Source organism: Rattus norvegicus, chromosome 14 (assembly GCF_036323735.1).
Source record: "Rattus norvegicus strain BN/NHsdMcwi chromosome 14, GRCr8, whole genome shotgun sequence".
Lineage (NCBI taxonomy): Eukaryota > Metazoa > Chordata > Mammalia > Rodentia > Muridae > Rattus > Rattus norvegicus.
In genome coordinates, this window is record NC_086032.1 from 31,916,985 (window position 1) to 31,940,254 (window position 23,270).

Genomic DNA, 23,270 nt, shown 5'->3' on the forward strand with positions numbered 1-23,270 from the left:
GAGAAACCTCTGTGGAAGACTGGGCTTTGAATACGGAGGAGGTGCTTCCCTAGTCACGGCTTGGGAAATGTTCAGTCACCTAAGAACTCAGTGGCTGCAATAGTTATGGTCCAGGTAGGCCTGGCTACTGCTCAAGCTGGCTGCGGACACTGTGTGACCCTCTGGCTTCAGCCCTAAGTAGCTATCTCTAAATAATCTTAAAATGACTTCTGGTGATGGTCTATTTGAGGCAGGAGGCAGTTTCTTGTTCTTTATATCTTCATATGTGTAGTCATTCTCCAGGAAAGAATTACTAAATGATCCTTCACTCACTGGTCTAGGATTCTGTACATGTTAAGTTTCTTTTGTGAATTTGTTATACTTGGTTTCATCGGCCTTTATTAGTCCTGCCCTTATCATAATGGCCCTAAACCCAGTATCACGTCCCTTAAACTTCTATACTACTTTTGGCTCTTTGTTTCTGCATAAATTATGAAATTTCAGAGTAGTCAATGGTAGGAAATATACACTATCTAGTTAGTCTGGAATGGTTGCATCTGTATTGAACATATAGATTTTTTTCTTGTCATTATTTCCTAAACACAGTATAACAACTGTTTATACAACGTTCACATTGTATAAGGTCTTATGAAATCATACAAAGTCCTGTAAGAAACCTAAATATGATTTAAAGAATATGTGAGGATATATAGGTTATATTCAATATTATGCCATTTTTATACGTAAACGTGAAGTTCTTCAGACTTAGGTATCTGAAGAAGTCCTGGGAACAGATACTGAGGGCTAATTATAGAGAAAATGAGCAGTCAGTTTCCCGTTTTAGTCTGTATGTATAACATAATTACTTTTCTAAGATCAAACCACAATAATCACAGCTTGCCACTACTGAGGCCTGCAACGTTCCAGGACTCTCACGTGTGGCCCGTGTGTTGGTCACGGATCACACTTTCACAGAAACCCTGAGAGACAGAAATACTCCTCCAATGTAAAAAACAACAAGCTAAAAGAGTGGAGCTAAGAACCTGGCCCAGACAGGAAGCCGGATCTGAACGACGGGAAAGGCCTCAGCGCAGGCTCTCTCTTCCTTGCATACTAGCCTTCAAACACATACAGTGTCTAAAAACATAACAACTGGTGCCGTCACCCATACCCCCAAATCCTCTGATAGATTACCTGGTGATTAATATACGTCAAATGTTCAATAGTCTTCTCTAATTCTGATTTTCCAACAACATTCAGTTCTTGGATATTCTGAAAAAGAATTTTATAGAAAATGTTCATTTCGTAGATTCTATGGCTGTTATAGGAAGGTCAGACATTTTATAAAAGCATTCTTTCAGTTAGAAAGTTACATGCCCTATCTCCATGTGTCATGCAGAGATAAAAAGGGACTCATTTATAGAGACTTATGTGGACTGAGCCTGGTTAACACCACACCAAGTCACAGCTCACAATGCGTCCTCACAAGAGGAGATGTACGGACCCACACACACCTCCCATTACAGTGTTACAGTGCTGCTCCCTGACCTAGCGCTTCATGCTGGTTAGTGCTCGACTGCTGAGCCACAACTCAGATTAAGAAAAACAGGATACGAAGAAGAAAATGCATGGTCAGACACAGGCGACAGAAGAGAATGAGACTGGTATTAAGAACCAGCTGGTCAGGATATAAATGAAGGCTAGTTTTCTCGTTTATTACCTCACGTCAAGGAGACTTAATGCGGTGGTGACTGGGTTTTTCCAGTAAGGGTGCGTACTCATGCTATTCACTTTAACACTGTACTTGATATTTAGATTATGCATCTGGTTAAAGAGATGACTGCTCTGTTAATTAAATCACTTGAGCAGTGCTGACGTATGCTCTAAACAAAGCGCCAAGCAAGGGCAGAGCCACCAGTGAAGTCTCTGACGCCACAGCTTATATAAAGACAGACCTGAAACAAGGAACTAAGATAAAACCATGAAGGTAGAAGGGCAGGGGTTTCAGGGTGACCCTCCGTAACAAAGCATGTCTAAGTCAGCCTGAGCTACACGAGACCTCGTCTCAGAAACAAACAGCACTGGAGCGTGCTCTGCAGGCTGCTGAGGGCATCAAGGGCTGTGCCCAGCTGGGCACCCTGCATGCTGCAGCGTCCACCTAGGTAAGATGTGCGCACATAACAGCGGTGCGACTGCTATGGGGTAACTGCTTTCTGAGTAAACTGGAGGGCTATTCCACAGAAGAGACTGTCTGATACTATGAGCGTGATCAAGGCCCAAGACTGTTGAGAGCATAGTCTCTAGGGCAAACCTGCTAGTGTTCTAATGTTCTAAATGGCCATGATGTCAAAGTGCCTCCAAATACATATGTCTGTACCTGTAGACCTGGGCATCTCTCTTGACCTTGGGTAGAGAAACGTCTTCTTTGCAGTGGGCAGCAGTCAGTGGGTCGCAAACAGAGCCTTATACTGGGCACTGAGATCAACTCTCCCTCCCTAGCCTAGGATAAGGGACTATCATAGAAGGGGAGGCAGAAAGGATGTGGGACTGGAAAATGGGGAAGGCTGCTGTGACGGCATGGCCATCACACTCATGAACTCACCGGCTGCTGGGGTTAGGTGCATAAGACCCACAAAAGAGCAAGCCAGTCAAAATTCTTGCATAGATGGAGTAAATGATCTCTAGGCCACACTGTTTAAATGATCTCCAGGCCACACCGTTTACTGAGGAGATGCTGGCAACTGACAGATTGAAGAGGGAGAACCATTTTCTTTAAGGGTATGGCTGTTGACAGGACTCCTCTGCCCCAGTGGATGGTCCCACAAAAAGGAACTAGAACATGAAGGGAGCTGGGAGGGGTTGAGAGGAGTGCGTATCATATTTCATTGTATACATGCATGTAACTCTCAAGCACATAGGGAAATACATATAGATGATCAACTATTTCCCTAGACAAGGGGCTTTATTTCTAGATGTCAAAGGGAATCTAGCGCCTGGCGCTCCTTAACTGGCATTAAAGGACAAATGAGAGAAGAGCATTTGAAGAGGTGGAAGAAGAGTTTCAGTAGTCGGCCGAAGGAAGACTGGTGGTGAGCAAAGGTCCCTTAAGCCAGAGACCTTGGGAAAAAGGAGTGGGAAATAGCAGAAGTAAGTGTAGGGAAAAGGTGACAGGCCGTGAAATAGGCCAGGGCTGATCTCTAAGTAACAAAAAGAGTCTAAACTCAGGCCCACAGGGGCCCACAGTAATAGAGCACGTGAGAGCATAGTGACCACATAGGAGGGGTCAGGAGAGACAGGAGGGAACAATTGGAAGGAAAGGAGCTCAAGGAGACTGGATCAGAGATGAGCGGGGGTAGGCAAGCATTTAAACTCATTATAACTCAGGGCTCTCATCTGCAAACAGGGAGGATCAGAGAAGGCTTTTATGAAGACCTACTGGGATGGCCCACCTCACACTTGGAACAGAACGCTCAGGGGTGGGGGGGTGGGGCGATACTGTTGTTCAGGAGGCAGCACTGGCAGGCCTTGGCTGACAGCTGCAACTCTCTCAGAGAGTTTAGTCATAATGGCTGCTTGAAAGCAGGGTGGCCACAGGAAACACTCCAGAAGGCTGAGGAGTCATATGACTAATTCTGGTTTTTAACGAGAAGGTCTCTTGGAAATTCACAAAAGCCTGCTTCCTGCAGCACAGACGGTTCTGATAATCTGAAGAATTTTCTGAGTTGCTAGAACTAATGCGATTTTAAAATTCTATTTTTACACTTCTGGTCATTACAACAGACAAGGAAAAGGGCGAGCAAGAAGCTGAGCTCAAGGCTGCCATTTGCACAGCTTTCTCTCTGGTAATTTTAACTCTTTTTTTTTTTTTAATTTCTAGAAGGAAACATTCCAAAAGACTTCAATTAAAAACATTCTTACACTGTCTTTAGATGTTAAACTTTAACTGAAAATTTGTAACATGAGATTATGCTTAAAAGGCTTGTTTTTCTTTGTAATTTTAGTGGCTACTTTTAAGGCACTGCTTTCAGAATACTAACTGGAGGTAACCATAGCTTCTACAATAAGATCACTCAAAACTTACCACGTGGATATTCTATGAAAAAATGCCTGGGTGTATTAACACACTCGGGAACAATTGTAAAAATTATAATCTACTCAAGGGAAATGAAAACATCACACAAATATTCATACAAGCACGACTCGTGGATGGACCTCAAGGATATCATGCGGAGAGACACCAAACGTAAAACACGTATGGGCTGGGGATTTAACTGTGAGGTAGGGTGATCGCCTTGTAAATGCAAGGCCCTCAATTCAATCCCTAGCACATAAAAGGAAAAAAACCCACACATATTTAATGATTCAGTTCATATGAACTGTCCAAAGAAGGCCAACCCACAGAGTAGAAACTGAATTAGTGATGGCTACAGCTAAGGAGGCCTGGGGGAGCTGAAGCCATTATAATGGATACAGGTTTTCTTACTGTTGGAAAGAGTTTTTCTAAAATTAAGGTGAAGATTATAAAATATGGAGAAAAAGAATAGCAAAGCCACTGTACTGTCCCTTCATTAAATAGGTAAACTGTATACAAGGTGAAAAATATCCATAAAGTCATTAAATAAAGAAGAAAAGGTGGCCTCACTTGAACTTAAACAATCCCGAGTTCAGGGTGTGGCTGTAAGGACCAATAAGGAATGTCTTGGGCTTTGGGGGCCAAATGTGTCTTCTCAACTCTGCCACCACGGTACAAAAACAGCTATGGACAACACTGGAATAGTGACTACCACCTCAAAAGGTAGTTCAGCCTGGGCTGGCATGTTTGTGCTGTGTGCTGGGGACAGGGCCATGCCATGCCGTGCCGTGCTGTGCTGGGCTATGCAGTAACCGCTGTTATAAATGGAGGCGGTGGGGGGAAGGGGTGGGTCTTCACTTTTGCCCAAATACTCAATTACATTTCATGGCTGTAAACCGTACTACTTACTTTCAACTTTTCTCTCAGAGCTTCCTTTTCTGCTGTAATTCTTCTTAAGTCAGATAATGCGCGTTCTTTCTCCTTTTCTATACAACTTACAAGATTGTTGGGGGCCAGTGAACCAGTGGACTCCTGTCTTAGTGCAGATAACTCTTCCTTTGCCTTAGAGAATTAAAAGATATAAAATACTTAGGATATATTCCATTTTTTAAAGGGGCTATGATAGGGATATATTAAATACATGCTACTTTTCTTTCTTGCCAAATCCCAACAAAATAAGAGTAACAGGATTATAATTAAATACTAAAGTCCCAGTGACAAGAAGATTGAGAGAGGCTGAGGTCACAACACACTGGAAATGAGAGAATTAACGAGGCAGACTCAAGAAAGCTGAGTGCTAAATCTTCTGTGGGGAAACTCCAGAAGTGGATCCATTTAATTAATGCGCTTCCAAGTCCTAGCAAAGCTCACAGAAATAAAAACGGCTCTTTTAACTTACATGTCTTCCCTCCTGTCAAAATAGTAAGGGGCTTCATGGGAGGCGGGTGTGGGGCAAACCAGCCACAGACTCTAGGATCTGTTCCCCAACTCCCCTGACGCTAAGACAGGCTCCGCAATAGGGCCAGGCTGCCGGCCTCCCAGAGCAGATTTTGTCCGGGAGCTAAGCTTAGAGAATGTGTGCAGCACCGTCTCGCACTGACTGGCTATGCAATCAACATACTGCAACAGTAGGTGCCCATCCATTTTACTGTTTTATCTCTGGGATCCGCACAAGTGCAGCATATCTAAAGCCAGGGACAATTTTGGCTGATGCCAGCTTAAGTCTGTTCAGCTAATTTTAGAACAAAGAGACTATCTCTAAATGACCTGACACACTGATAAACTAGAAAGGAGGGGAACAAACATGACAGCAAAGGAGAGGGAACTATCTGCTTTGAGTACACCAAGCCAGTCAATCCTACCACTTATCATGTTAATTAGGAAGGAAAAAATCACGAGCCCTGGTGCGCTGAAAACTTGCAGGACCCGTGGTTCTGTTACAGTAACTGTTCCTAAAGGGCTGATGGGTTAATTAGAAGCAGTGTCTTACTTCCTTATACAGGACACTTAGTCTGTCCCTTTCTGCCGTCAGCAGTTTCACGTTGGACTGTATATCCTCCATGTATTTCTCAAATCTTTCTAGCATGCGCTGAAGCTCATCCCTTTCTCTTGTGATCAGATGAATGTCGGAATTGCAGTCACCCTGAAACAATACAGTACAAAGACGAACATTACCATTTGTTATAATTATGACCGTGTGGTTGTCACAATCATGCTGGTGACGAGGCTGACAGACAGAAGAACAGACACCTTCTTAATGTAAGTAAAGAACTCCTGACAGCGTCCAAGCGAGCAGATGAGAGCTTTGGCAGTAACGGTGCACACTCCCTAGCTCTCGGTTCTCGGGAAGGTCCACGGCTGCCCATGCCACCGGTGCAGACCTCGTCAGCTGTTCCACATTTGCTGCCCTTAGGTAGTCCTATTCCACACGGCACCTAAACTATCGCCTCTAGTGGGCAGCACCCAGAAACTGTTCACATGCAGGAAGTTGGTCCATGCTGGAATCTTTGGGCGCAGGGTATAGGACATTTTGTCAAGCTTCCACGTCATTCTGACACATGGTAAGTTTTCAGTCATTAGGTTATAACTCTCTGCCAAGGAGGGTCCAGAGGTATGTGTGTACCTGTCTTCCATGACTGACCATTAAGGTCAACTTCTCATGTACAATAGCCCCAGTTGCTCCAGATTCAACCCACGTAAGGGCTATCTGTGCCATGTCCAAGTTCAAGTGACTGGGAGGGATGGTCACCGACTCCAAGTGTTCTGATTGGTCCTAAACAGTCTTCATTGGCACTTAATATAAATGAGATCTTAAAGTTATTTAGCAGTCAGGGTGTGGCTCAATGGCAACATACACCTCAAATTTGAATGATGCCTCTAACGTGCTCACTAAATTGAACTCCTGTGAGAGACACAGGAGGTGCCCGTTGCTGTCATTTGTGTTCAGTACCTGGTATGGCGCCTGAATGTTTCCTGGCCGGTCTGCTTGAGTTGGGATTCTACACTTCTCTGTAAATATATCTCACATGCAGTACTTACCTTAGTATTACTATAATGTGTGCTAATTCCCTCCCTTTCTCCACTCTATTACTCTCAACACACTGACAAACAGCACGCACAGTGCTCCAGCACGACATCATGTCAAAACTCCTCTTCTTACTTCCAGGCGGGTTTCACTACATAGCCCTGGCTGCCTGCCTTTGCTTTGCAGGCAGGTGGGCCTTCAATTTGTGGCAATCCTCTCGCCTCTCCCACAGTACTGGGATTACAGATGTAAGTCACCACAGTGGGCAAGGAACCATCGCCATAATCTCTACAGTCCAGGTCTCATTCAGACAGCGTATATCCGCTGAGCTGAATCATCTACGCGGGTCAGAGATGTTTTAAGCTATCAAGCAAATAAAGGAAGAAACCATTTTCTAGGTGGGAACTAGACACTCTGCTAGAGGATCCTTATGTGATCATCTCATCCAATCTCTGTAAGAAGGTGCGGTTATTTTTCTGGGCCTGCCCATGAGGAATTAGGGCTGCAGGGAATCTGCTTCTCTGAGGTCTATCACATGCTGATGCAAGAAGCTGGGACGTGTGTCAGGTTTCCAATCCAAAGCCGTGTGCTTGTGCAGTTACGTGGGAGACGCTGCCAGCGAAGACAAGAGAAAGCATGAAGTCTTCACTCCCCATGAGGCTGCGATCACTAACAGTAAAAGTGTCCCTTTTATTATAATTCCAAGAAACTCTGCCTAACAGCCTACCACGAAGCAGGGAGCTGACAGCCACAGCAAGTACCAAATCCAGCTTGAAAGAGGCCTTTGTTGTTTGCCAACAAGTGCTTAAAACATCCACTTTTGTGTGGGCAGTGTGCTCCCCAGGTCTCCACGCTCACAGCGGTCCCACACTCATTCGAATCACGTGCTTAGCACAGCTGCCCACAACGCAGGGGAGTGCGAGAAGCAACTCCTAACTCTTCCTTCACCTCACCAACGCCTCGCCACTTCCCACTGTGAGCCAAGCAACTGAGTACATACTCGGTGTTGACAGGATCACCTGCTCAACACTGCACACCAAGTAGATTTTGTGATTCTTTTGCACAATAAAAATGAACGATCCAGTGACTTGTTCTCCTGAGAAATAAGGGCATAATTAAACATAAATGAGCTTGCACTGCCTTTCCCACCAACTCATCCCGCGTATAACACATAGCACAGTGTTGATACTGACCAACAAACTACAGCCATCGGCTGGTACGGTTAAAAGGCAAAGTCAGAGCAAAAGGCGTGCAACTATTAGACCATGGATGCACGGTCTCCATGGAGAAGGTAACAGATTCTGAGCTAATGGCCGTCCCGGCATCATTCCTTTTACCTGTTCTGTAGATAATGCCTGTCATAGAAACCTTTAGGACTTCTATAGCTCCAAAGCTTTAAGATAAAGGAGAAAGGACAATCTAAATACAGTTGGTAGTAGCAAGAGAGTGGTAACCATTAGGACTTAACTAGGAGCATGTGACTTTAATCTCTCAGGAATCAACTTTTAGTAACGCACACACTGGCAGATGCAGTTAGGAAGCACCATGCGGATGTAGAGAAAGAACTCAGTGTCAGAACACACACTGGACCCTGCTCTCGGTACCCTGCTTCAAAAACAGACAACAAACAAAACAAGACAAAAACCAAACCTATTTGCAAAAACCCAAAAGGAAACCATGTGACGGATGCACAGGTCACTTTTGTAAGATGGGTTCACTGTGCAGCCTGGGCTGACTCTGAACTTTGGACTTTTTGTGTACAGCCGTACATGTGCTTGGTTACCTCTTTTCGAATCTTCCAAATGAACAGTTTTAGCCAACTTGTTACAGTAGGGCTAACAACTAAGTGCCTTAGTTAACTGCACTTCTGGTGTATACCTCACACCAACGACAAAGGTTCTGTTGAAGACTTGCTCAGTTGAAAGCCATGATGCTCCCGACTCAGCCGACGAAGCGGGGAGGGACACCAAGGCTTGGTGTGTGCCGTGAGGGCAGAGCTATGCCGTGAGCAGAGGCAGAGCACAACTGTTCCAGAGCAGAAACTCCGGAAGGGCAGAAGCGTACAGTGATGGGAGTCTCTGGGTCCTAGTTTCTGAAAGCCGACATCCCTCTCAGGGCTTAGCTATTCAACCTAAATTTACAGGAATCAGAACGTTATCCTTTATTGTTTGGAGGTTTCCCTAGTAATACAAGTTTCCACACTGCAAGTTACAGGATAAAACAAAAGTCAAATTAGGACTTTTTAAAGAATGTGTTAATGTTTCATTTAATACAGCAACAAAGCAAAAAGGTCTCTCTCTCTGTCACACACACACACACATACACACACACACACACACACACACACACACACCCTTCTGATTACTCTTATAGAAGGTCTTACCTTTTCTGAGCATTTGATTATAGGAGGTTTCTCCCGAGCACAGTAAATAACAGAGCATGATCTTCGCTGGATGAGATGCTGCAGTTTCTCCAGCTCTTTCTTGTAATAATCGCGCTCGTCCTCTATGCCTTTCAGAAATGTGTCTAGACGGGAGGGCGACTTGTCTCGACGTTTTATCCCGTGTTCTAGCCTCATCCTCTCAACCTCCAGAGTCAGTTCTCTTTCTGCAGATTACAGTGTTAGCCTTAGTAACCCTGCATATACAATGTGGACTAGTCAGGTAAACTACAGTGTTAGCCTTGGTAACCCTGCATATATAATGTGGACTAGTCAGGTAAACTACAGTGTTAGCCTTGGTAACCCTGCATATATAATGTGGACTAGTCAGGTAAACTACAGTGTTAGCCTTGGTAACCCTGCATATACAATGTGGACTAGTCAGGTAAACTACAGTGTTAGCCTTGGTAACCCTGCATATATAATGTGGACTAGTCAGGTAAACTACAGTGTTAGCCTTGGTAACCCTGCATATACAATGTGGACTAGTCAGGTAAACTACAGTGTTAGCCTTGGTAACCCTGCATATACATGTGGACTAGTCAGGTAAACTACAGTGTTAGCCTTGGTAACGCTGAATATATAATGTGGACTAGTCAGGTAAACTACAGTGTTAGCCTTGGTAACCCTGCATATATAATGTGGACTAGTCAGGTAAACTACAGTGTTAGCCTTGGTAACCCTGCATATATAATGTGGACTAGTCAGGTAAACTACAGTGTTAGCCTTGGTAACCCTGCATATACATGTGGACTAGTCAGGTAAACTACAGTGTTAGCCTTGGTAACCCTGCATATACATGTGGACTAGTCAGGTAAACTACAGTGTTAGCCTTGGTAACCCTGCATATACATGTGAACTAGTCAGGTAAACTACAGTGTTAGCCTTGGTAACCCTGCATATACAATGTGGACTAGTCAGGTAAACAAATAGCTGTTCTTGTGTCAACCACAAGGATCTGACAGACTGGGCAAATACTGAGAAGAGTGAGAAGAAAACACAAGAAAAACATGAACGTTAATTAATGTCCAACAAGTGACTGTCCCTCTCTGTTGGTGTTATCTCAGCCAGATACTATTTAGTACTATAAACAGAAACAATGCATTTCTGTGTGTGTGGGGGTGGGGGTCCCAGAGACCCTAAAGGAGCTCTGAGAGGAAGCCTGCCTGTCAGCAAGCTATGTCACTGACCTCGGATTTAACACACAAAAAACCCAAACCAACTCACAGTGTTCTTTCAATAAACACGATTACTAGTTTTTCCTACTGTTATTTTTGAGGCAGATGTCGCTACACTGTGAAGACTCAAAGTCCAGGTTCGAATGGGCCCTGTCAAGTGCCTGGGGCTGTGAGACCACACCACTGTGTCCAATCCACCTGACAAGGTACTTTTCCATGATCTAGACTGAAGATAATACTAGCAACTTCAGAGTTCAGCCTCATGAAACAGACAGACACTGACTTAAGAGCTGAAGGGGAGGCTCCAAGGCCTGACACTATTACTGAGTCTAGCATGGCTGTCCCCTGAAAGACCCAACAAGCAGCTGAGTCGGATGCAGGTACTTACACCCAACCAATGGACAGACGCCAGAAAGCCTGTGATTGAATTAGGGAAAAGCTGGAGGACCCTGTAGAGGACCAGCAGTCTCAATTAACCTGGACCCCCAAGATTTCTCAGACCCTGGATCACCAACCAGGCAGCAAACACCAGCTGATATGAGGCCCCCACACATATACAGCAGAGGACTCCAGGTCTGGCCTCAGTGAGAGAAGATGCGCCTAACCTTCGAGAGGCTTGAGGCCCCAGGGAGTGGGGAGGTCTGGTGGGGTGGGGATGGGGACATCCTCTTGGAGAAGGGGTTGGGGATGTACTGTACTGTAAAAAAGGATTGAAAAATAAAGTTGTTCTATCTGATGTACTGCCATCTTCTCTTCATTTCTTCAGCAGATACACAGTCCACTAGATGCGACTAACAGTCCCAGACATTAGGAAAGCCATGACCTGACCATTCCATGCCAGGAAGAAATGGTCAGGGGGAGCAGAAGAAAGTAGGAAAGAGAGAAGGATGGGGCAACCGTGGTTAATGCAGGAGTAAAAGCTGCCAGGTAAGGAGCACTCGTTGCTCCGTGAGGGAGCACGTGGAAGGGCAGACCTGCTGCTGAAGGGAGGACAGGCCTCTTGGGATGGAACGAGGAACTCCAGAGTAGTGGGTGGTCAAACAGGGACACTGGGGGCAGATTTTAAGGCAATACAACAGTCCGTAAAGACTCTGAACTGAATGATTTTCTGCCATTTCATCTTGGTCTGTCTCAAAGGAGCATACATTTCCATCTCAAAGTACCGGGGAGGGGGTTCCCACTATGTCCACACTGCCCAGCATCGTCTGGGTTTCACAGTCAGTGTTCGACAAATGGTTGTTAACAGACGCACAAAAGCTCATCTACTAATAAACACAGCATCTTACCTGTGACTGCAAAACTCTGCAGTTTTTTGTTAAGTCTTTGCTTTTCTTGTTCAAGCTGATGAACAACCGTCTCCAGGTCTGACTTTAAAAGTAGTTCACCATTCAGTCTCTCCTTCTCCTTATTGCTTACATCTAATTCCTGCAAAATGTTCATTCTATAATTGAATATTCTAATAACTTTATTAACCATTGTAGCAATTACAGGTAAAATGGATATTTTTATAAGCATATATCTGTCTGTCTATATCTATCTATCTATCTGTCTGTCTGTCTGTCTGTCTGTCTGTCTGTCTGTCTGTCTGTCTGTCTATCTATACCAGTATATTCACATATGTGTGCACGTGTGTGTGCATGTGTGCATATACTTTTAGTGACAAATGTACTATACAAGGACCCACAGCTGTCACACTGTGCTGGGACTCAGACCACTGCCAGTCTTAGCCTTCATCAGAGAGGCTTCTTTCTCAGAGTAGATGGGAACTAACACTGAGACCCATAGTGGGCAGTGTGTGGAGAGTGAGCGACTTGAGTACTCGGTTCTGCATGGGATGTGTTTATCAAGCCTGCCCTCAAGGATCATGTGGTAGAGTGTAGGAGCCAAAGATGGTGGATGACTGCAAGCAACAGAGACTTCAGACACCACAGGACTGACGCACTCGGGGACTGTGGCTGAGTGCACAGGGCTTGTACAGGTTCAAGGCAGACAGGGTGACAGCAGAGAAGCAAGAAGCTGTCTCCATTTTACACCTGCAGGGAAAGGGAACTCAGTTTTCTCCAATGGAGTGTGACTCTGTATATTAACCACACTCCAGGGCAGGCCCCAGGCCCAGAAGTTGGCCAACATGAAACGGACTCCATGGTTTTGTCTGTGCTTTTTGTTTTGGTTTAGTGTTTTGTTTTGTTTTGTTTTGTTTTGTTTTTTGTCTTACTGGTTTTTTTGTTTGTTTGTTTTTTGTTTTGACCTCTGCTTCTGTTTTGAGAGGAGAATGCATATGGAAATTGGGTAGATCTGGGAGGAACTGGTGGAGAAAAAGTATGATCAAAATACACTGCATGTAAAAAAACTTAAAAGAAAGTAAACAAATAAAGGAAAAAAAAACCAAATGCACCATGGAGCCCAGATGCTAACAGACGCTCCTCTGTGGAAAGTGGAACTCATTTGTTTAGTATTTACCCGACTTCTCTCTAAATGAATATGTACAACATGACTTACTCACGCCTATGCTTCCAGAGGCAGCAGAACAGACCAGGGACATAGTCACTGTCTCCGCCATGGCAAGGGCTTAGTGAACATTAGCGAACAACATCCCTGTTATCTCTGAAACACACACACTGCAGAAATACTAACAGGAAATATAAGAGACTCCTGGATGTGAGTGTCAGCTAGCATCACTGACGATCTCATGGGTCTGAGACAGCCCTGTCAATCATTCTCAGCTCTCACAATGTCAGGCATTAGTGAACAGCAGCAAACACACCCTGTGGCTCACAGAGGCCATGTTCCAAAGAACACCTCAGCAACACCTCCTTTGCCGTTACAGGACTCGAGAGTAAGCTCCTTCCGCAGGCTTAGTTGACACAGTTACTCAACGTCAGAGTCAAGACTTGCTGAGCTCAACTTATAAAGAAGCCACTATCACTGGGCAGTGGTGGCACATGTCTTTATTCCCAGCACTTGGGAGGCAGAGGCAGGTGGATCTCTGTGAATCCCAGACTAGCCTGGTCTACAAATGGAGTTCCAGGACAGCCAGGACTGTTACACAGAGAATCCCTGTCTCAGAAAGGAAGGAAGGAAGAAGAGAGGAAGGGAGGGAGGTGGGGGAGGAAGGGAGAGAGGGAGGAAGAGTGGGAGGGAGGGACAGTAGGATGGAGGGAGGGAGAGAGGAAGAAAGAAGCCAGTTATCATGTGCTGTCCATACTATGTGCACGAATAGTGAATGCATGCTACCGTAACACAGAAATGTAGGCATCCCAAATACAGCAGCTTAGACTACACATAACGAAGAATGCAAGTCATCTTTGTTGGTCTCTGTTTCTAATCTTGCAGAAACACTTCTGACATAGCAAGTTATCACACTGAAGAGAGCCCCCGACCCTCACCCCCCAAGTGACCATCAGTTTTAACTTGTAAGGCACCTGCTAATTCCACGCAGTCTCTGTATCAAGAGGTCTCTTGGCATGAAGCCTAGCTTTCTCACTAAAAAGGCATAGGGTCAAGCACTGTGACTATGAAAGTCACTTAAAGTACACCAAAGCAATTGCAAAGAGTACTTTTATAACAGTCAACAAATAAATAACTACCAGTTATGATGTTACTGTAGCAATCAGAGAAACTATAGCTAGAGGGATATAGAATTGATAGCAGGGCTCTCAAATTTTCAGTTCTACTTACAAACCTGCACTGTGAATGGTTAGAGAAACAGTATGGAATTGCATAATCACACTGTGGACCATGTATACTCAGCTATAGAAAGGAATGGAGTTCCCATCCATGCTGCACCCTCACAGAGCATGACAACACCCTCAATGAAAGAAGCCTGATGCAAAAGAACATAGGCTTCATCATTCATTTACACAAATGGTCAGGAGAACTCTAGACCCTGACGGTAGGTGAGCGGCTGTCAGGAACTAAGCAGAAGGGTGACTGCTCATGGGAATGAGATTTCTTTTCAGAATGATGAGTGTTCTGGGCTTGGTGGTGATGGTTGTACAGCTCTGTGACTGTGGTAAAACCACAAGGTCCACTAAAACGACTGAATATTGTGCATACACATTTTATCTCAATAGACCTATGAAACAAAGCATCGATTCAGCATTGAAAACACTGGCAACAGTGTGTCATCAACTTACCCATTGCAGTTTTGACATTTTTTCCTCAAGGTTCCGCATTTCAGAGAGGTTTCTTTTAATCTCTTTCTAGGAATAAAAAGCCTGTTAGGTAAGTATCTAAGACCCTAAGACTATCCGGCCACTATGGCATCCCAGATGAGAGCGCTGGTTTGCATTTTCCCGATCCATAAGGTCTGGGACTTGAACCCAATACCCAGCCCCAATGAACAGAGAATAAGCTTGGATGAGGCACCTGTTTAATACTGTGGTTTAGTACTCAGTGCTTGTGAGAACTCACTTATCAAGAACCATCTCTCCCTTCTCGATCCTTGTGTTGGGAATGATGACAGTCAATTCCTAACCATGCTCTCCCTGCTCTCAGTCTGCTCTTACCAACCTCGATTGCTCACACTACAACCAAGACAGCAATACTGGGATCCCACAACCATCTATTGTTGCTTCAAGTTGACATCTGTGGGCCCTGTCAACAGGCCATGAAGCGCCACATTCAATACATTGCATGCGAAAACACAGAAGATACAGAAAGGAGTAGAGAGCGGAGAGTGGAAAGAACAGAGGTGCATTGCAATACACTAAAAGCAGAAAGGCAGAACCAAAACTACATGCGTTACACACCCCAACCCAGCAGCCCGGATCTGAAGATCAGAACCAAGGCCGCAGGCATGTGAGGCGAGCACTCCGCTAACGGGGTGACATCCTAATCCGCTTCTTCCAAAGTCTTCTCCCAAGACTGTTTGGCTGTCCCTTGAGAGTCCATAGAATTTTCTACTTTTGCAAAAACTGGCACTGCATTCTGATAGGACCTGAGCTGAATGCACAGACTGTATTACAACACGGGTCTCCTAAGCCACACTCACGGGAACACAGGACGCCTTTCCACGTACACATCCTTCAGTTGTCACTAGTGTTCTGTTGTATCTTAAGTTTCTACCTCACTGGTTAACTGCATTCTTCCTGATTTGGTTACAAATAGGATTTACTAATTTCATTGTTAGATTTTCTTTTTATACGTAGTATATACTTAGCATCTGGTGTGTGTGTGTGTGTGTGTGTGTGTGTGTGTGTGTGTGTGTGTGTGTGTTGTGTTAACATGCAATTTTTTTAACTTGTTTATTCTATTTCATTGTGTACAAATCTTTGGATTTTCCACAATTAAGATCATGTCACATATGATCAAAGAATTGTCACTCTTTTATTCTGTTTTATTGTTTGTGTCTAATTGCTGAGGATTTCCAGTACTGTGTTTTAGTTTAGTTTAATTTTATCAAGATACGGTTCACAAAGTATCTCAGGTTAGCCTAAAACACAGTCTTCCTGCTTCAGTCCCTGCAAATGCTGGGATTTCTAGGTGTGTGCCTCTGCTTCTGGCTCAGGATGATGCTAAACAGAAATAATGAACGTATCCTAGACTTACTCCTGATTCTAGAGTAAAGGATTTTAGTCTTTCAACACTGAGTGTGTTTGTTGTGGGCTTTTTATTAATAGCTGTATTATGTTGATATAGTGTCCTTCTCTTTCACTAGCTATGGAGTAACATCACTTAACACAAATGCAGTGATGCAGACAGTGGGCTTCACAATGGATCTATCTACTCTGGACAGGAAGAGTTCCCAAGCACGATACCAAGCTGGAGGGCACAACCAGTTCTGCTTTGAACTGTGGTACTGGAGAGAGAGCCCAGGTGCATAGACCCACTAGAAAGTGTTCTACCATTGGGCAGCATCTTCCCAGCTTTTAAAGACTGGCATCTCGTTACTTAATTTACACACAGTGCTCCTTAAAGATGACCTGCTCAAGACCCTGCCTGTGGTCTAGGTATGTGTGAGTTCTCTACTCTTACTCTCCCTTTCCCAACTGCTGTTAGCACTCTGCTTCAAAGAAATTTCATTTGTGGTTTAAAAGCACACTATTTCAAGATTTTAAAAAACCCTTTGAAGTGTCAGATACATAGATCATTTAAGGCCAGGCTGGAGCTGGCTGAAGGTTTTATTTTTCTCCCATTACATTTCATTGGGATATATTTAAAATACAAATTTACTTTAAAAATACTTACAAGGGTTGGGGGTTTGGCTCAGTGGTAGAGCGCTTGCCTAGCAAGCGCAAGGCCCTGGGTTCGGTCCCCAGCTCCAAAAAAAAAAAAGAAAAGAAACCTGGCCTGGAAAAACAAAAATACTTACAAGTACTGTGAACTATCTGTCCCTTTGACCTAGCAATTACTAACAATGGTAATGATAATACCATGTGGAGGAATATTATGACACTTTGAACTTTAGAGTCAAAGACTTAAAAGAAAAAATTCAATTCATCCATGTTCTTTTATTCTAGGACAGTATGGTACACTGATCATAAAAAGGGCAGCAAGCATAAGGTGTTAAAATGGGGTACAATTTTGCAAGACTTTCAAGGAGAAAAGGTCATTTGGACTCACTGTTACATTTTAAATAACAGTAAACTTGCTTTAAGAGATTAACACTATAATCAGGAAATTTCACCCTATGCATCTTTTTTAGCAGATAGATGAAGAATGGTAGTTACCAACTATAAAATATACATGTAAAATGTTTTTAAATGCCTTTGGGGGCTGGAGAGATGTCTCAGATGATAAAGTGCAAACTGTGCTGGCTTAATGACCAGAGTTGGGATCCTGAGAAGCCCTGTGAAAGCTGGGCTGACGTGGCTGACTGGAGAGTCTGAGATAGGGTCCACAGGGCCAGCTCACACACTAGACAAGCTGAGTCAGTGAGCTCGGAGCTCGGGAACAGAACCAGCCCCAATAAATAAACAGTGACCGAGGAGGCAGATGGCCAGTGTCAGCTTCAGGTCTCCACACTTGCTCACAGGTAAGCATGTTCCCTAATGCATATAGGCAAGTCTACACATATGAATATAGACACACACATGCACACACATGATATGCACACATACACACATGCAAATATAATCTTTCAAGGATTCCTGAGTTAAATCTGACAAGAGGACAGACTTCAGAGATGAAAGGACAGGGGTGGAAACTATGGAGGAAAACAGGACAGAGTCTAGACATTTATTCTATGAACAAGCATGCTTCAGGAGAACTAAACCAACTGAAACAGAGGCAATGTTTTAGAGGGTGGAAATAATGCTAAGGAAATCTTGAATTACTGGGGATAGAGTAGAGTAGCCCTTAAGAGCACTGACTACTCTTCTAGAGGTTCTGAGCTCAATTCCCAGCAACCACTGGGTGACTCACAACCATGTATAATAAAGTTTGATGCCCTCTACTGGCCTGCAGGTATACATACATAAAATATAAATAAAATTTAAAAAAAAAAAAAAAAAATCCAGGCGTGGTGGTGCACACCTTTAATCCCAGAGGCAGAAGCTGGCAGATCTCTGGGTTCAGAGCAAGTTCCAGGACTGTCTCGAAAAAACAAATAAAAAACCCAAAACAAACAAAATCCCTTAGATTATGAAAGGCAGAAACAGACTCCCACTGAGCAAACCCCAAAGCCAGCCCAGCTCTCCCTAGCCCAGCTTTGTGCTGCGGTCACAGCCCAGGCCGGGCATCGGCATTGTCACCTTTGCCTCCCCGAGCTCCCTGTCTGCCGTCTCCAGCACTTGTTCCTTGTGCCTTTCCAGCTGCTGGGCCATCTGGTCGATTTCTGTTAGTTCCTGGCAGAGCTTTTCGTTTCTGTTGCTTAGGTTCACAACCTCAGTTGTCACTGTCGCCTTGGTCTCCATGAGCTCTTGGATACGCCTCTCCAGTTCCTTATTAGCTTGTTGAAGGAAGTCAACCTAAATGCAAGTTATAATCATTGTGATTAGGCACATGAATTGAAAAACTATCCAAAACTCTGACTCTTCAAACCAGAGGCTCTAAACACTATATTAAACGGCGCTGAAGCTAAATCTAGCTATTTTTGTATGTGCATCCCTAAATACTATTTTTTTTTTTTGCCAAAACTCACAATGTAACTTTAATAGAAATACATGTTCACTGGCGTTGGTTTTCAAATACAATGGAAAGGATAAGAACTTTGTGTGAACGGGTTCCCAACAGAGCTTTAAGAGTAAGACAGTACTGTCAGGATGAGATTAGCATGTGCTGCCCAGTACCATAGCTACTGGCATCTAGGTGTAGCTGCCAGACCTGAAGGATGGCCAGTCTAAGCTGAGACGCGAGATAAACGGAAAACACACGAAGGGTCACTGTCCTGGGGTTTTGTTTGTTTTATGATTTTAGAAAAGCAAATGTATTCTATGCTGAAATGAAACTTTGGATCTACGGGTAAATACATTATCTACAATTAATTCCCTCTGTCTGGATCCACATCCCCATTGGAGAGCAGTATTTGAGTGCTACTCTATATGCTTTGAGCACACTCTACCCAGCTACGCACAGGTGACACACTCCACCCAGCTACACACAGGTGACACACTCCACCCAGCTACGCACAGGTGACACAGAAGGCTTGTGCTTCCTTGCCCCTTGCTTTGATCTGAGAATGAAAAGGCAGAAGCGAGGACTGGGCTTGGGTTTTGCATACACAGCATTTTATTACAAAGCTACATGCTTAATGCATTAATAGATTACATATTAGGATATGATATATAATATGTATGTAAAATATGAAAGATATTTAGCATATATTATGGCCAGTACATATAATCTATGACATATAGAATATATATGTATACCTTAAAATCACCTTTTACACTATAAAAGTCATTAAGGTTTTAAAAATACAGAGCCATCAAGAATTCTCCAATACACAAAAATAAGTTTTGAAAATATATTTTAAAATATTGTTTGTGTTTTCTATTTTTATATATTTCATTGTTTTGGTCTTTTAAGATAGAGTCTCAGGTAACTTGTGGTAGTCTAGAATTTACTACAGGGCTGAGGCTGGCCATGACTGATCTTCCTGTCTCTCCCTCCCGAGCACAGTTACTATTCGCACACTTCCCTTATTCATAGCGTTTTGTTCTGTTTTGTTTTAAGGGGAAACTGAAGGCACTGCCGGGGTAACGGCCTTGTCACATTAGGCCTATCTTAGGTGCTGCCCTCTGATTTCTCTAAAGCTACCCTATTTCTACACACTCCGGCTCTATCAGAAACCCTCCAGAGGCAGGCATAGTGGCACACACCTTTAATTCCAGCACTCGGGAGGAAGAGACAGTCAGATCTCTGTGAGTTCAATGCCAGCCTCGTCTACAGAGAGGGTTTCAGGGAAGCCAAGGTTATACAGTGAGACCTTGTCTCGAAATAAACAAACTAACAAAAATTATCTTATAACTAATATTTCAGTGAACAAGCCTGTCACTTTACGAACCCACAGATACTATAAAAACCTAGTTTACACACTGTATGAAACAAGCCTAAGAGCCAGTACCTGGATATTTAACTGAGCAATAAGCTTCTCGTTGGTTTTATTTCTAGTCTCCAGAGACAGGATGTCAGGGGAACGGCCGCCATCCACAGCAACGGACAGTCGCTCTATTTCTCGTTCTCTTAGTTCGATCTGAGAACAGAAAGTTGTGCGCTCAGCTGATAAAGTCTGGTTACAAAGCAAATCTTTAACTCTATGCATCATTCAGACACCGCCATGCTCACATCCCGGCCGTGCTCACATCCCGGCCGTGCTCACATCCCGGCCGTGCTCACATCCCGGCCGTGCTCACAGCGGGCACCATTTATACTGGAATGCACATGCGTATAAGCACAGAGCAGGGCAATGTTAACAGTACCAACATAGCACGCCAGTATACAACTGAATCTAATTGAATGTTTAGTTTGTTTCTCTCCTTTAAAATTAGGCAATTGTTTATATGAAGAGCTATGTCTTGGCAGACTACACACACGTTCAGGTACTGGAGTAAGGCTGTGGTGCTCGGCAGGATGAATGAATAAGTGAACAAAAGGGAAAGACTGAAAACGGAGTTGCTATCTAACTCAGTACTTAAAAGGACACAAAAAATAGGGTGAATTAATTAGTATTTACATTTAATCAAAGGACCAGTATTAACCATATGCTAACACTAATTCACGTGAAAGAACTGGGGAAAAAATGCATGAAGGCACACACGCTTTTTTTGTTTTCTTTTCTCCAAAAACAGAGGGGGGAAAACAATTCAGCTCAATAATTCTGGACACACAGTGGTCGGTGTAAGGACGAATGAGACAATGAACTCGGACTTTGAGGAACAGAGAGCTTAACAGGGAAAGCCAGCAAGCATCGGGACAGTGGCTGGCAAACAGGAAGAGTGAAGGCAATGCTGTGCTGACAGCATCAGCAGTTAAAGGGACACAGCAACCCACTCTGCATTCTGTGCCTGTCACACACCAAAGGCTGTGCTAAATATGTCCATACAGAATGTCCATACAAGGTTATAGCAATGCTGTAACAAGAGAAAGGATGCCCCAGGCAGGATGCACCAAAGCACAGAATCATGGGAAACATCTGAGGCAGCAGAAATGACTCAGCATGACTGGACTGAACGTGCGAGGTTGAGCACTGAGCCAGAAGAATCCCTGCCCACTAAGCCTTAGGAGACCCTGAGTACAAATATTACTAACGGTACAAACAGGAAGCTGAAACAAGGAAACAGCCTGAGAAGGCGGTGTCAGGAGAGGTTGGGGACAGCAGAATACAGGGGTGCTAGTATGTGCTGGTATTGCTTTCCGTCCAGGGCTTTGAGCATGCTCAGTTAGTGCCACCGCTGAGCTGAACCCCTGGCTCAGAGAACTGGCTCTCGCAATCTGGAATAAGTTCTGAGAAAAGCAAACTCAAGCAAAAAGAATCAATAGCAGAGAGGACTCGACTAGGATGCAGAGACAGTCAATGGTGCTTTGAATCAGAAGGGCAGAGCACATCCTCTGCTCCCTTCACCTCAGAGAGATGGCGGTGTTTGGGTTTTTATTTGTATAAAGTTCTTGGGGGAAATCAGGTTACAAACTGAAAAAGAACAACAACATCCAATTTGTGCATTTTTGGTCAGTTTTTGCTATGTTGAGAGTCGAGCCCAGCACCTTCCCTTGCTTGCTACAGCTCAGGGTAAGTACCCGGTACTTCAGGGTAAGTACCCGGTACTTCAGTGCAGTGGTCCTCACCCTTCCTAAGGCTCTGACTCTTTATAGTACAACTCCTCATGGGTGGTGGCCCAAGCCATCAAATCAGTGTGTTGCTACACCATAGATGTAATTCTGCTACTGTTATGAATTGTAGCACAAATATCTGATATGCAGGATATCTGATATGTGACCCCCAAGGGGTCACGACCTGTGGGTCAAGAAACACTGCTTTTACTGTCTTCACAAAAGTGTTTCTGGTTTTTTTTTTGTTTGTTTGTTTGATGATATTAAATTTCCTTTAAATTCTTTCTAATGCAAACAAATTTTCAAAGTACTTTGCAAACTAACGGTTATACTAACATATTAGGTACATATAGAATTATATGTACAGATTCTACAAAAAACAAAAATACAGCCATATACACAAGAAACATGTTAACAAGTTTAAACTCCAGTGAGCACAGTAAGAAACAAAGTATGCTGGTCAAACAAGTCATACAGTTTGCAGCCAAATGGATGGGACTAGAAAATGTCATCCGGAGTGAGGTAATCTAGATCCAAAAGGACATGTATGATATGTACTCACTGAAAGTGGATATTAGCCAAAAAGTTCAGATACCCATGACACAACTCCCAGAAGTAGGAAGCTTATCAAGAAGGAAGGCCCAAGTGAGGATGCGTCAGTCCCATTTAGAAGGGGAGATGGAGGGACCTGGATAGGAGAGGAGAGGAAGGGGAGAAGAAGGGGAGGCAGGATCAGGTGTGGGAGGAGACAGGAGAGAAGTCCGAGAGGTCAGGATGGATGGACATATGCAGTTGCACGGGTTGGGGGCGGGGGGACCTCTAGAGAGTCCCAGAGAACTGGAATGTGAGAGGCCCACATGCCCAGTAGTGAACTAGCTGAAATGCCCAATAGTGCGGTGACAGAACCTGAAGAGCCTACCTCCAGGAGACAGACAGGACCCCAGTGGAGGGATGATCCGGGGCCACCTCTACCTTCAAAATTTTTGACCGAGAATTTTTCCTTACTAAAAGAAATACAAGGTCAGAAATAGAGCAGAGACTGAAGAAAAGGCCACCAAGTGACCGTCCCAACTTGGGATCCATCCCATGTGCAGACACTAAACCCTGACACTATTACTGATGCCATGTTGTGCTTACAGACAGCAGCCCAGCATGGCTGTCCTCATGAGAAATGCTACCAGCAACTGACTGAGACAGATTCAGATACTGAGGATGGAGACCCTCATGAAAGAGTTAAGGGAAATGACTGAGGAGCTGAAGGGAATGGTAACCCCACAGGAAGACCAACAGTGGCAACTAACCTGGATCCCTGGGAGCTCCCAGAGACTAAGCCACCAATCAAGAGCAGACATGGGCTGGTCGATG

At 44.1% G+C, this 23,270-nt stretch overlaps 1 protein-coding gene across 4 annotated transcripts in view; it reads right to left on the reverse strand.

Moving 5' to 3' along the window:
• Positions 1-23,270, reverse strand: part of Cep135 (centrosomal protein 135) — a 65,277-nt gene that overhangs the window by 32,211 nt on the left and 9,796 nt on the right. For all 4 annotated transcript variants that reach the window (XM_006250874.4, XM_223341.10, NM_001398887.1 and 1 more), the window contains exons 7-14: positions 20,203-20,331; positions 18,389-18,604; positions 14,831-14,896; positions 11,981-12,119; positions 9,460-9,683; positions 6,042-6,194; positions 4,961-5,113; positions 1,174-1,251 (exon numbers count right to left, since the gene is read on the reverse strand). In XM_006250874.4, coding sequence (XP_006250936.1) covers positions 1,174-1,251; positions 4,961-5,113; positions 6,042-6,194; positions 9,460-9,683; positions 11,981-12,119; positions 14,831-14,896; positions 18,389-18,604; positions 20,203-20,331 — 1,158 coding nt within the window. The remainder of the gene's footprint in view (positions 1-1,173; positions 1,252-4,960; positions 5,114-6,041; positions 6,195-9,459; positions 9,684-11,980; positions 12,120-14,830; positions 14,897-18,388; positions 18,605-20,202; positions 20,332-23,270) is intronic.